The sequence below is a fragment of the Protomyctophum bolini genome, assembly GCF_963924005.1.
Source record: "Protomyctophum bolini genome assembly, chromosome: 20".
Lineage (NCBI taxonomy): Eukaryota > Metazoa > Chordata > Actinopteri > Myctophiformes > Myctophidae > Protomyctophum > Protomyctophum bolini.
In genome coordinates, this window is record NC_137881.1 from 22,014,315 (window position 1) to 22,027,863 (window position 13,549).

General features: G+C 47.1%; 1 protein-coding gene across 3 annotated transcripts in view; it reads right to left on the minus strand.

The window, feature by feature from the left end:
* afap1 (actin filament associated protein 1) overlaps positions 1 to 13,549 on the minus strand; it is an 84,504-nt gene that overhangs the window by 50,120 nt on the left and 20,835 nt on the right. For all 3 annotated transcript variants that reach the window (XR_013965956.1, XM_080791970.1, XM_080791969.1), the window contains exon 3: positions 11,270 to 11,352. Coding sequence is in view for 2 of the 3 variants with exons in the window: in XM_080791970.1 (XP_080648096.1) it covers positions 11,270 to 11,352 (83 nt within the window). In the remaining variant the exon portion in view is untranslated. The remainder of the gene's footprint in view (positions 1 to 11,269; positions 11,353 to 13,549) is intronic.

Genomic DNA, 13,549 nt, shown 5'->3' on the forward strand with positions numbered 1-13,549 from the left:
GAGAACATCAACATGGTCCCAAAAAACCTGGGTCGCCCCTCACTTCACATGAGTGTGATGTTTTGTAATCACATAACACAGACACTGCAGAGAGTGCAGTGCAGTGCAACTAGGAAATCCCTTCATTCTGTCTCAAGACAAAAATAGGTGGGGGAGGGGCTCAGGTCCCTGGCCGCCAGCATGGGAGCTTTGGGCAGGGAGAGTAGTCCTCCCGGTGGGGGCTCCTCACTGGCAGACGAGTCAGTAGGATGAAACAGCAGTGACAAGCAGTGTGTGTGTGTGTGTGTGTGTGTGTGTGTGTGTGCAGGACCTCTGCTTTTGTTGCGAAGGAAGAAGCGTGGGTGTGTCTGTCTGGTAATGCGGAACGGGGGCTATTGTACTGGACGTCAAGCTGGCACTGGGAAAATATAGGAACACACTGTGATGAGTGTGTCTATGCGTGAGTGAGTGAGTGAGTGACACACACTCATGCACGCAGACACACAGGTTCTGCCAAAGGCAAACATGGACAAAGAATGTACATGTAAACTGTACTCCACAAATACACTCTTACAAAAGACAATACACATAGATTCTCGCACGCACACACGAGGAAAGAAAAAGAAGAAAATCTTCAAAAGCGCCCGGGACAGAGAAGAAAATAGACAAAATAGGTTTTCCCATCGGTGCTCCACTTTTTATTGCTTTCCTCACCAAATAGTGTTGTGCACACACACACACACTCACACACACACACACACACACACACACACACACACACACACACACACACACACACACACACACACACACACACACACACACACACACACACACACACACACACACACACACACACACACACACACACACACACACACACACACACACACACACACACACACACACACACACACACACACACACACACGTGGCCGCTTTTTTAAATCGCACCAATTAAAAGGTGTCATTATAGATTTTGGTGTTGGTGGATATTTAAAAAAAGAAAACAATATACAAGCTCACAGGGTGTCACGTCACGCGTACATTTGCTATTTTTTTAAAGTATTGAAAGAACTACTGGTTTAGAAGGCATTTGTAGAATGGGCTTCAGCTCAAATCGTCTATATTTCGTAAACTGGACCCAAGTTGGCTCGGTACCTGTGTTGATTTTGAATGATTTGTCATTTGAAAAGTGTTAATGGCTGCTTTTACACTTGATTGCATGCTGAAAATAGCGGATCTACAAGCTCACAACGCGTCTCAGGGTGACATGTTGTGAACTTGTAGATCGGCTATATGTTCAGAGCGCAACCAAACTTAAAATGACTCGTCTTTTAGTTCAACGGGAGCTCTTCTCCACTTGTCCCTCCATAAGATTTTAGTCTTGTTTTTTGAGAGAATGTGGAGATACAGTGGTTGCTCATGCATCTTTTGGTCTTGTCCTGTAATGCAACCATTTTGGAAGGAAGTGACAACGCTTATCTCAAACATTATGTGTTTTGGAATAGATGATACATTCACATCTTTGTACCTACAGTAGAACAACTCCCAGATGGGCTAAATCAGGATGACTCCTACTTACGGTACTTAAGATTTGACTTGTAGCAAGCAAAAAAGCTATTGGTACAAGAATCTGGTTACAAAATAATTGTCCTACTGCTGACCTATTTATCAACATTGTGAAACAATTGCATCTCCTAGAACAGATGACCTATTCTTTAAGACTGCAAAAAGAGCTGGGTGAAAGAAGATGGGAGAAATGGATGGAGTATTTAGCTGGGGGGGTGGATATGGAGTGAATATGGGCTGTGTCTTTCCTGTCGTCAATGAATGTAAGGATTCCATCATTCTGTAATATGTATGGTTGTTGCTTGTTGCTGTACATCCCATGACCGCTTCTGTTTTATTGTTTTTTTTTTGTTTTTTCTGTTGATGTTTTTGTTTTATCGTTTAAAAAAATATCTGCCACCCAGCCTGATCCAGCCTCACAGAGACGTAGTCGTCACCCAGCCTGATGCAGCCTCAGAGACGTAGTCGTCACCCAGCCTGATGCAGCCTCAGAGACGTAGTCGTCACCCAGCCTGATGCAGCCTCAGAGACGTAGTCGTCACCCAGCCTGATGCAGCCTCACAGAGACGTAGTCGTCACCCAGCCTGATCCAGCCTCACAGAGACGTAGTCGTCACCCAGCCTGATCCAGCCTCACAGAGACGTAGTCGTCACCCAGCCTGATCCAGCCTCACAGAGACGTAGTCGTCACCCAGCCTGATCCAGCCTGACAGAGACGTAGTCGTCCCCCAGCCTGATCCAGCCTCACAGAGACGTAGTCGTCCCCCAGCCTGATCCAGCCTCACAGAGACGTAGTCGTCCCCCAGCCTGATCCAGCCTGACAGAGACGTAGTCGTCCCCCAGCCTGATCCAGCCTCACAGAGACGTAGTCGTCCCCCAGCCTGATCCAGCCTCACAGAGACGTAGTCGTCACCCAGCCTGATCCAGCCTCACAGAGACGTAGTCGTCCCCCAGCCTGATCCAGCCTCACAGAGACGTAGTCGTCCCCCAGCCTGATCCAGCCTCACAGAGACGTAGTCGTCCCCCAGCCTGATCCAGCCTCACAGAGACGTAGTCGTCACCCAGCCTGATCCAGCCTCACAGAGACGTAGTCGTCCCCCAGCCTGATCCAGCCTCAGACAGAGAGTTGATGATGCATGGTGGTGGTGTCGCCGACGCAGAGCTCCCCTCGTGCGACAGCGCAGGCGGCTCCTGGAACGAGGCTCCATCTGGCTCCGTCCGGGGGCCCATTGGAACGAGGCTCCATCTGGCTCCGTCCGGGGGCCCATTAACATGATTTACATGGGATTTGCATGACGGCTGGGCAACGTCCGTTGCCAATTCTGCGCGGTGGAAATCGATGCACTTGCTCTGTTCTCCGTCCGCGGGGGCTTTCCTTTCCCTCCACGCTTTGCTCGGCGGTTTGCGAGCGATGACATCACCTCCGTCGTGACATCACCAACTCCTTTTTTTTTTTGGTCTGGAAATGTTTTATTTTCTGTCTTTCCCCCCCTTTTTCTCTCTTTCGCTCGGTCACCGTGGCAACCAGAAGAACAACAGGCTTCAGGTTTTTGTAGCTTCGTCACAGCTGTTGTTTTCGTTTTGAGGGGCCTCCAATGCATGACTTTAGAAGAATATACAAGGAAGACGCGCAAACGCGGGAAGCGAACGCAGCTATGTGAGGTGCACACACGTTAGTAGTTAGACAACGAAGCGCTGTTGTGGCAGTCTGACACAGACACACACACATATACATGTTAGACAGCTAACTGCACTGTTCTGCCTGGCTTCCATAGTAACTGCGCCCTCTGGTGGCGGGTGTTGGTGTCACACCGTGATACACAGACTGACAGACAGACATGTTCTGCCTGGCTTCCATAGTTAGGGCTCATTGCATTCGCAATTATGTCATATGGCAGCCAAGTCTATATGGGATTTAATGTTTGTTTAGAGCACTTATGACGACATAAAACGGTAAATGGTGCATTTACATAGCACCTTTATCCAAGGCGCTTTACATAGATTGGGTGATTCACCCATTCACACACACATTCATGCACCGATGGCGGCGGAAACCATGCAAGGCACCAACCAGCACATCAGGAGCAATTAGGGGTTCAGTGTCTTGCTCAAGCACACTTCGACACTAACTCGGGGGGAGCCCGGGTTCGAACTGGCAACCTTGCGGTTCCCATCCAGCCACTCTTACCCCTGAGCCACCGCCGCCCGCAAGACGTCATGTGACAGATATAAATACAGTTGGCGCCCCTCACTTCACACGAGTGCAATCTTTGAGCGGTGAGCCACTCCTACATTCCGCTATCGTGTAGATTCTTGTCCTAACACACATATTAAATGCCATTGACAATGAACGGAAAGTTTACGTCATATGTGGCCAAGCAAATCTGCAATTGTCCTAACACGAAGATTAAATTCCCATTGACAATGAATGGATGATGTATGATGCTAAGAGCACCCCTCACTTCACAGGGGTGTGATTTATTATTTGGGGACTATGGATGGAAACTGGAATTCTTTCTAAATGTGTATTATCTTGTATTATCGGTGTATATCTTACATGGCTTTGTTTGGGTTGTGTTCATGAAATATGAGCTGTCCCTCCCAAAAAAAATTATAATAATAAACAAATGTACCACTCGAACCTCCAGCATTCAACAATCATTATTCTGGGTAGGAGATGCGACCTGGGAAACACAGTCTAGAGTGTCTAAATTTAAATTGGTATTATGATCTACAGTACAAGCTCACAAGTGTCACACGCTTATAGAATATAGATCTTGTACTGTATATGTAGATCTTACAGCCATAGACTTGTATGAAACAAAATGTGTTACAACATGTACATAATATGAGCCAAATGACGTCAGAAGTTGTCAGCCCTAAACGTTGTCAGCCAGTAACAAACATTAAAGTCCATAGACTTGGCTGGCAAATGATTTGCGTCACAAGTGCTCTAAACAGACATTAAAAATGCCATAGACATGGCTGCCATACTACGTAATCTTCAAAAGCCATGCATTAAAAACAAGAAGCCAAACGTTAAAGTTGACTCGGAGACAGGGAGACAATGTAAAGTAGCCAAGACTGGCTGATTGGCTCACATCTTTATAGTTCTCATTAGCAGTCCAGCTGCAGAGTTCTTAATTATTTGCAGTAATCTGTAAGGACATAAATGAGGCGTTACAGTCCAGTCAACTTGACACAAAAGCATGATTCGGCATCATTATGGGATAAAAAACAAGCGTATCCTGGTGGAGGAGGAAATGAAGGAAACCTTATATTTTGAAAACAAAATGCCTCAGAGTTGGTCTTGGTCTGGACTTTATATATTGGCAGATACTTCCATGAGAGTGGGAGAGGTTGTGGAGTTAGCTGCTTTAGCAGACAGTTTGAGGGTCCAATGGAGTTAAGAGGTTGTGTCCGGGGCGCGTTTTGCTACTTTTCATTAGCAGAACGCTAAAAATATTTCCGAAACAACACACAGACGTGAATTAAAGGCTGTTGAATAGCACTGATTTATGCAAAAAAAATCCAAAACCTCATAAATTGAGTTAGGTGTTATCCTCCGACAGCAATGATAAGGCAGTTGAACTTCAGTCCAAAATGACACCTGGACCACCGGCTTGATCAAATGGAGCTGGCCTTATTTAGCTATTGAAAAATAGCAGATCTAGGTCTGCTATTTTTGAAAAATCGTGAAAATATTTCAGAAAACTGGAGGATTTAGAAGATTTAAAAAATAAATTGAGGTCAGGCCTAAATGGGTTAAGCCCCAACTCCCCTTCAGAGCTCAATATGACCACCTGAGCAGTCCCCAGCTGGGTGAAGCTGAAACTGAATTAACCCCAGCGTCTGTAACGTGGGGAAAGCTTTCATCACAGAAATGAGTAGATCTACAATGCATGGCAACGTCAGCTCTCCATTTAAATGAGTAGATCTACAATGCATGGCAACGTCAGCTCTCCATTTTCCATGGAATAGCTTCCCCGACGACAACAAGAAAACAGAAAAAGACCCCAGCACGGAGCCCTGAGGGCTTTTTAAGTGGTTAAGGGAGGGAGGGGAAGGATGGAGGGGGGGGGGTAGAGAGAGAGAGAGAGAGAGAGAGAGGGTGGGCCGGGTGGGGGGAGGGAAGCCCACACTCTCTCCAACATCAACACAGATGGAAGTCGTTATCGTGTGTGCATCGTCAAGTGTCTGCCCGAAGGCCCGAATCTACAAGCTCACCACCACGCGTCCGGGACGCCACGCGTCGGAAGGGGCTTGTCCATCGGGCTATGTCTGCTCATTTTGCGAAGCATTGGTTCTCAAAATGGGGTCAGGGGACGCCCCGGCAAGAGTAGTTAGTGTAGGCAGCGTCGCAATAATTTTAAACAACTTTATCCATGTATATGTTGGCCATTGAAAATTGAGATAAAGGCTCGCAGTGAGCTGGTACATCTGCTATCTTTGAAATGTTGAATAATTTAGGCCTTTTGCTTCTTCTTTTTTTACATAAAACTCTCTTCCACGGGTCCCTGGCACAAAACATTTTGAGATGGGGGGGGGGGTGTCTGCGGCCAAATCAATTTGGGATGAAGTTGAAAACAGTTTGAACCACTGTAGAGGGCTTAAGTGGTTAACTGTGCTCTGCTGCTGACACGACGACGGGACGCGTGCCAAGAGCGACCAGACCCCTAATGTAACCCGTAAACTGCAGAGAGCGAGAGAGGTGTTGAGAGGATGGAGAGGAGACAGAGAGAGGGAGTAGAGTGTAGAGAACAGCAGAGAGAGAGAGAGAGAGAGAGAGAGAGAGAGAGAGAGAGAGAGAGAGAAGAATCTTTTGGTTAGATTCTGTCACGTCTGCCGGTCGTTATGGCTTTAATTGGAGCCAGGCTTCATTCTGTGTGCGTGCGTGTGTATGTGTGTGTGCACGTGCACGTGCACCACACTAAATGTGACACTTTACAATCCGGAAGAGACCATTCGTCTTGTTCCTTGTGGTTCTCCATATGCTTGTGCGCACGCACGCACGCACGCACGCACGCACGCACGCACACACGCACACACGCACACAGTTCCACACCCATGACAAGGTCACGAGTTTGTGTCCTTGACAATTGTGTGACAGTGTAACATTGTGAAGACACAGAGTGTCTTTGTGGGTGAAAATACCACAGTGCTTACTGCTGCTCTACTATACCATTTTGTAAACAGCAAAATAAGTTATCCAAGAAAGGGATTAAGGAGCAATTCTGTACCTCTGTACCCTCATATCGTCTCTGTCGGGTGGAAAGTAAACCTCATATTGGCCCTATGTCCAAAACTGTTGTGTACTTTTCAGGATTACATTTCAAAATCACCAAATGCGTATAGGGTTAAAATTGCTCAACCGGTTTGGATGCTATATATATTGAAAAACAAACAAAACCTGGGTACCCCGCAACTTGGTTGAGGAGCCGGTACCCTTTTCTTTGGGGGTACCGACTTCTAATTGACCCCCGACACACACACACACACACACACACACACACACACACACACACACACACACACACACACACACACACACACACACACACACACACACACACACTCCTAAGTGGATGCCCATGAGGCGGTTCAAAGCAGGCCACTGTGAGCTTTGGGGACTAAAATGGCCCAATCATCTAATCTTTGTCTATCTGATTAACGGACATCCTGTCGGCTCGGCTGATTCCTAATCATATTAGTCTCTGTGTGTGCGTGTGTGCGTGTGTGTGTGTGTGTGTGTGTGTGTGTGTGTGTGTGTGTGCGCGCGGGCGTGCGTGTGCGTGCATATAGGGTTCAATATGGAGTCAGACCTTGGGAAACATGTGTGCAGCGGTTACACACCGGCATTCCCTATTTCGACACACTGCCATTCCGACTCGCCCGCATTACTAACCCTGTCCCTAAAACAGTAACTGCACGCGTGTTAGTGTTAGTCAGGCCTATATACTGTACGTTTTTGGTATAATCTTTCTAAAGCCATGCGTCTGCTTGTCTACATACAGCCAAGCCAAGAAATCAGCTTCACAATACAATGCTTTAAACACAGATTTTACTTTCCAGACAAATGATCACATTTCTTTCTCTCTTACACAAATCCAGTATTTTCTTCGCTCTTTTTTTTTCTTACAATGCTGTTTTCTCTCATCCACTGTTCAAGACAGCTAGCAAATGGCTGAAAACATGTGAGTATTAGTGAGCTGTTTGTTATGGTCTCATCCCTGCATGGTACAGAGCAGAGCAGCCGCTGTTAAAGTCCCACAGAAACAGAGACAGACAACGTGGGCCTCCGTGGAATCCAACATGTCTGAGATCAGTCCTGACCACGGAGGACTTTCCAACGGGATATATCATTAAACTAGAGAGCCCTCGCCTCCCCGGCAACCGACTGGCCAATCACGTCACCGTCCATCCCTTTGCGCTATGGGATCTAAGGACTCCACCCCACAATGCTCTCAGCGACTAGAAGTGGTGCGGGTTTGGCTCGCCGCTGGGCCGCGACCGGGTCACAGACAGGCGTGACGGGCCGGCCTCTCCTCCCCCTGTGCTCTCTCTCTCTCTCTCTCTCTGACTCTTAAATGGCTCTCGCACTCTCGTCTATTTATTGCGTATCCCTCGGTCGAGTTCCCCCCTTCTCTACCCTCACAGACAGACAGACAGACAGACAGACAGGGGTGAGGGAGAGATAGTGAGAAAGTGTCAGACCTTCCACTTTCTCTCTCGTCTTGCAAAACTCCTGACTAAGTGTTACAACTTAAAACCTGAAAGGGTTAAACTGACCGTGTACTCAGTAGAGTAGAGGTCAGTAAATGGTCATTTACACAGAGAGAGAGAGAGAGAGTAGGTGAAGGACTGAGACAGGGAGGGACAGACAAAGATATGGATGGACAAAAAGAAAACATCCCTCCCTCTTCCCCTCTCCCCAGCGTTCCGGGAACAACTCTGTTGCTACACACACAAACACGCGCACACACACACACATGTGCGCGCGCACACGCACGCGCAGACACAGCTGACCAGAGGTGACTGGGGCTGTCGGCTGCTTCTAATTACAAAGTGCGCTGTAAAAGAGCCCTGCGCGGGGCGAGGGTGGGTGTGTGTGTGTGTGTTGTGTAGAACAAGGTGTTGTGGTTCTGCAGCTTCGTGAACCATCAAGAGACACCTGGCTTTCATAAGACACACATCTGCTCTGACACACACACACACACACAGGAACCCCCCACCCCAGCACACACACACACACATACCGGACCCCCCCCCCCCCCCCCCCTCCACCACCACATACGCATTCATCACACAAACGCATGTTCACACATGCACAAGCATACATACAGTATACACGCGCGGCCGCACACACACACACACACACACACACACACCGAAGCAGATGTTCCATTCACATGCACACAGTAAACACCTCCGTACATTAAACTCTGAGAGTGAAACAAATGGAACCAAATGGTCCATTTGGTTCCATTTGTTTCACTCTCAAGAGTTGCCAATCGTTTAGCTGGGGACCTCCCGGAACCCCCTTCAAGGACCCCCCCTTTGAGAAACACTGTCGTAAAGGGCACACTCAAACGGGCTTGGACCTCACGCAACGCCCTCCCACCCTGTCCGACCGCCCCGGGCCCTCCCACCCTGTCAGACCGCCCTGGGCCCTCCCACCCTGTCCGACCGCCCCGGGCCCTCCCACCCTGTCCGATCGCCCCGGGCCCTCCCACCCTGTCCGACCGCCCCGGGCCCTCCCACCCTGTCCGACCGCCCCGGGCCCTCCCTCCCACCCTGTCCGACCGTTTGCCTCTTAGGCAAACGGTCTTAGTTCCAATGTTCAAAGCCAAAGAGGCAATTAGAACATTAATCGCAATTATTTGTATGACAATTCATCGTCAACTAACGGTAAATGTGTAATGGTGACAGCCCTAAGGCGCTGTGTGCATGCACGTCATATTGGAAAGAACTTGGGCCACTTCCCGACTTCCTTTACAGGTGTTACCAACGTTACTAATGAAGGCTCTGTTCCATTACTGGTAAAACAGTGTCAGGGTGCTGCTGCTATTGTGCATGTTGGCACCTTGGCTCAATGGCTCACTGGAAACACTCTGCTACACTAGTGGGTCTCAAAGTGTCCTTGAGTGTGTTTCAAATGGCCCCATACGGGTGTGTACGGGTGTGTACGGGTGTGTAAGAGTCCATTTGTAAACTCTCAGAGATATAATGGTCGTTGAAATAAATAACAAAAGTTTGAGAACAGAGCCTTAATTAGTATCATCGGTAAGACCTGTGAAGGAAGTAGGGAAGGGGCCCGAAAGTAGGAAGAGTTATTCTGTGTGCATAATAGCCCATTGGAGTGCTGAGCAGGGGGCCTAGAAGCAGGTCCTGACATGTCCCGCTGACCGGGTCGCAGTTATACTGGAGGAGCCGCTTCATCACCCCAATAATATTATGTTATTTAATCCTCTTTTTATGGTTTAAAACAAAAAACACACAAAAAAAGGAAAATCCCAGCAGGCCCCATTGTGATACATAGCGAGCTGTCAGCGCGCCGGTAACCCGATCAGACCACATGTATGCAACGCACGTCATCCTCCTCGACCACATCTGAAGACGTGTGAGAGAAAGACAGAAAATTATATGAGTCTTTCTCCTAGAAGAGAAACTTTTTTTCTGCCCCAGACTAAATATTATCGTCTTTGGCCGGTGGAAACCTTGTATGTACATTAAATCACTTTACTTCTCAGGATTCAAATTCAAAAGCAGCAGATCTACACGTTTGAAATGTGTTGATTCGCACCACGTCTCAAGCTTGTAGATCTGCTAAAAACACCAGTGTGGATTTTGTCGATTAAACCTATGACGAAAAACTGACAAAAACGAAATAAAATCTAAGACGACAAAAACGAAGACTTAATACACTGACATAGGACTAGTGGAGAAGAAGAAGAGATCCATAGAACTAACCACATCATGTTATGTTTGGTTGCATGCTAAAAATGATCAAATCAGCCATCAAGGCCAGCCAAAATATTTTTTTGTCGACTAAATCTACTGTAGATTTAGACTAAAACTAAATCAAATCTGCTGTCAAAATCAACACAAAAACACACAAAGTTAAAATATGGATTAAGATGTCTCTCCCCCGACAGTGACCTTACGATTTGGGCCAGGTTATTTTTTATATTTATTCTTCCCGCTTTGTGTTGACGACGATCAGCGTGTGGTTGGTGACTACGTTTCCCAGCCTGCACCGTGTGTCCTGTGGGGTGGGAGGTCAAGGGTCAAAGTTGACAGTCTTGCCCCCCAGAGTGGCTGGCCAACGTTGAAGCCGCCGGCCCTACTAGTCAAAGCTGGAATTGCAGGCGGAAGAAATACATGCACGAGTGTGCCGGTGGGTCTTTGGTTTGCTTTGTGAACGCGTGAGGTGACGTTGGGGTACTCATGGAATAAAGCTAAATAAAATATCAAGACTGAAAATGTAATGATGATGTTTTAGACCGACCGGCTGAAGAAATCAAAGATTTGAGGCATTAAGGTTGCTTTTATGACATTTCTGAGACCATTCATGTTTCTTGGAAGATGAGAGTTTGATCACTTCAAAGTTCAAATACTCTTTCCAGCTGCTTCAAAACGCCGCTGAGCAACCTCCGTTTAAATGAACAGCTGGCTGTCCGCTCTCTAGTTTATCATACTGTATAACTCTGTGGTCTTACCAGCCAGGGCTGAGGGATCTCAGGGAGAGGCATCTGAGGAGGGGCCGGGAGGCCGCTGTGGATCTCTGACTTGAACGAGGGCTCTGGAGGGAGAGGACAAAGGAGACATTTGGGGATCAGATCAGTGGCACGATCTGATGAATAGAGGGAATATGGGCAAGCATAAAGTGAGTGGAAAATCAAGTGGCAAAGTAGGTGGAAAAGTGAATTTAACGTTGTTTAATGCAATCAAACTTTTGGATGTATGCACTGTCAAGGACAGAAAGTCGTTTTTTGCCACTCGGTCAGTGGCTCATGTATGCTTTGTAATAATAATCAAATCTACAAAGTAACTAGTAACTAAAGTTTTCAAATAAATGTAGTGGAGTAAAAGTACAATATTTGGATCCAAGACGTAGTTGAGTAGAAGTGGAAATCGGAAATCCTCAAGTAAAGTAAAATACCTCAACATTAGACTTAAATACAGTACTTACAGTACTTAAGTGAATGTACTTTAACATTAGACTAAAGTACAGTACTTAAGTGAATGTACTTTAACATTAGACTAAAGTACAGTACTTAAGTGAATGTACTTTCCACCACTGCTAAATACTGAATCAAGCAACGTAAAAGGATCCCTGGCTAATAAGACAAATATGCCTTAAAACATTATACTTGCCCTCTATAACTAAACTAATATTTAAACACCTTATATATGTTATTTCTTTCATAAATAGAGAACTCAATAAGAAGTTGATATGTCCATATGGTCTAGCCCTATGGAACGTATGGAATGCATGTGCTAATAAAAAGTATTTAAATATTGCTTTGATGCTCATATTAACTTTAGGAAGTATTAAGTTGTTTTGTATTAGCATATGCATTCCAACATTCCATAGGGCTAGACCATATGGACATACAGTATGACATTATCAACTTGCGACGGGAGCAGTTCCTATTGAGTGAAATATATTTATGAAAGAAATAAAATATGAAGGTGTTTAATTTTTTTTGTCTAGAAGGCAAGTATAATGTTTTAAGGCATATTTGTCTTATTAGCCAGGGATCCTTATAAAAACTGCCTGGGTTGTTCAGAGAAGCCTGAGTAGACGATGAAAAAACAAAACGTGAAATATTCCTTGAAATGCTATGTTGTATTTGATCCATTATGCTACGTCTTTGCTGCTGCAATGACACTATCCCTGGAGGGAATGATGCATCTAATGTTTTATGTTGGGGGGAGGGTGACCCCCGCCGTGAACCGTTCATACCACCGTGGAGGGTTCTGGTCAGAAAACACATGAGCTAACTGAGATGACAGTGTCCTCGTTCTCTCCACGGACCTCCCCTGCTGAGACCAAACACAGACTACAGAAGAAATAAAGCCATCACCGTCCCCTGCCGATGTGCACGTTTTGCTTTGTTTTTTTTCTTTATCCATGTTTAAATGTTTCTTCCAGCCAAACGTTTACTCTGCCAGACAGACAGTTAAACTGGACATGTTCCGTTTTGTCCATTAGAAAGCTAATGCATCGCGTCCTGCTACTTCCCTCTGCCAGAGAAAACCGGTAGCCTAGCCCTTTAGCTCGTGGCCACGTCGGTTGTGCCATGGCCATGTTTTTCATTGTCTTCTTACCCACCCGACCCTGGGTTTCCCCCTGCTGGTTATCTTCTTACCCACCCGACCCTGGGTTTCCCCTGCTGGTTATCTTCTTACCCACCCGACCCTGGGTTTCCCCTGCTGGTTATCTTCTTACCCACCCGACCCTGGGTTTCCCCCTGCTGGTTATCTTCTTACCCACCCGACCCTGGGTTTCCCCTGCTGGTTATCTTCTTACCCACCCGACCCTGGGTTTCCCCCTGCTGGTTATCTTCTTACCCACCCGACCCTGGGTTTCCCCCTGCTGGTTATCTTCTTACCCACCCGACCCTGGGTTTCCCCCTGCTGGTTATCTTCTTACCCACCCGACCCTGGGTTTCCCCCTGCTGGTTATCTTCTTACCCACCCGACCCTGGGTTTTCCCTGCTGGTTATCTTCTTACCCACCCGACCCTGGGTTTCCCCTGCTGGTTATCTTCTTACCCACCCGACCCTGGGTTTCCCCTGCTGGTTATCTTCTTACCCACCCGACCCTGGGTTTCCCCTGCTGGTTATCTTCTTACCCACCCGACCCTGGGTTTCCCCTGCTGGTTATCTTCTTACCCACCCGACCCTGGGTTTCCCCTGCTGGTTATCTTCTTACCCACCCGACCCTGGGTTTCCCCTGCTGGTTATCTTCTTACCCACCCGACCCTGGGTTTC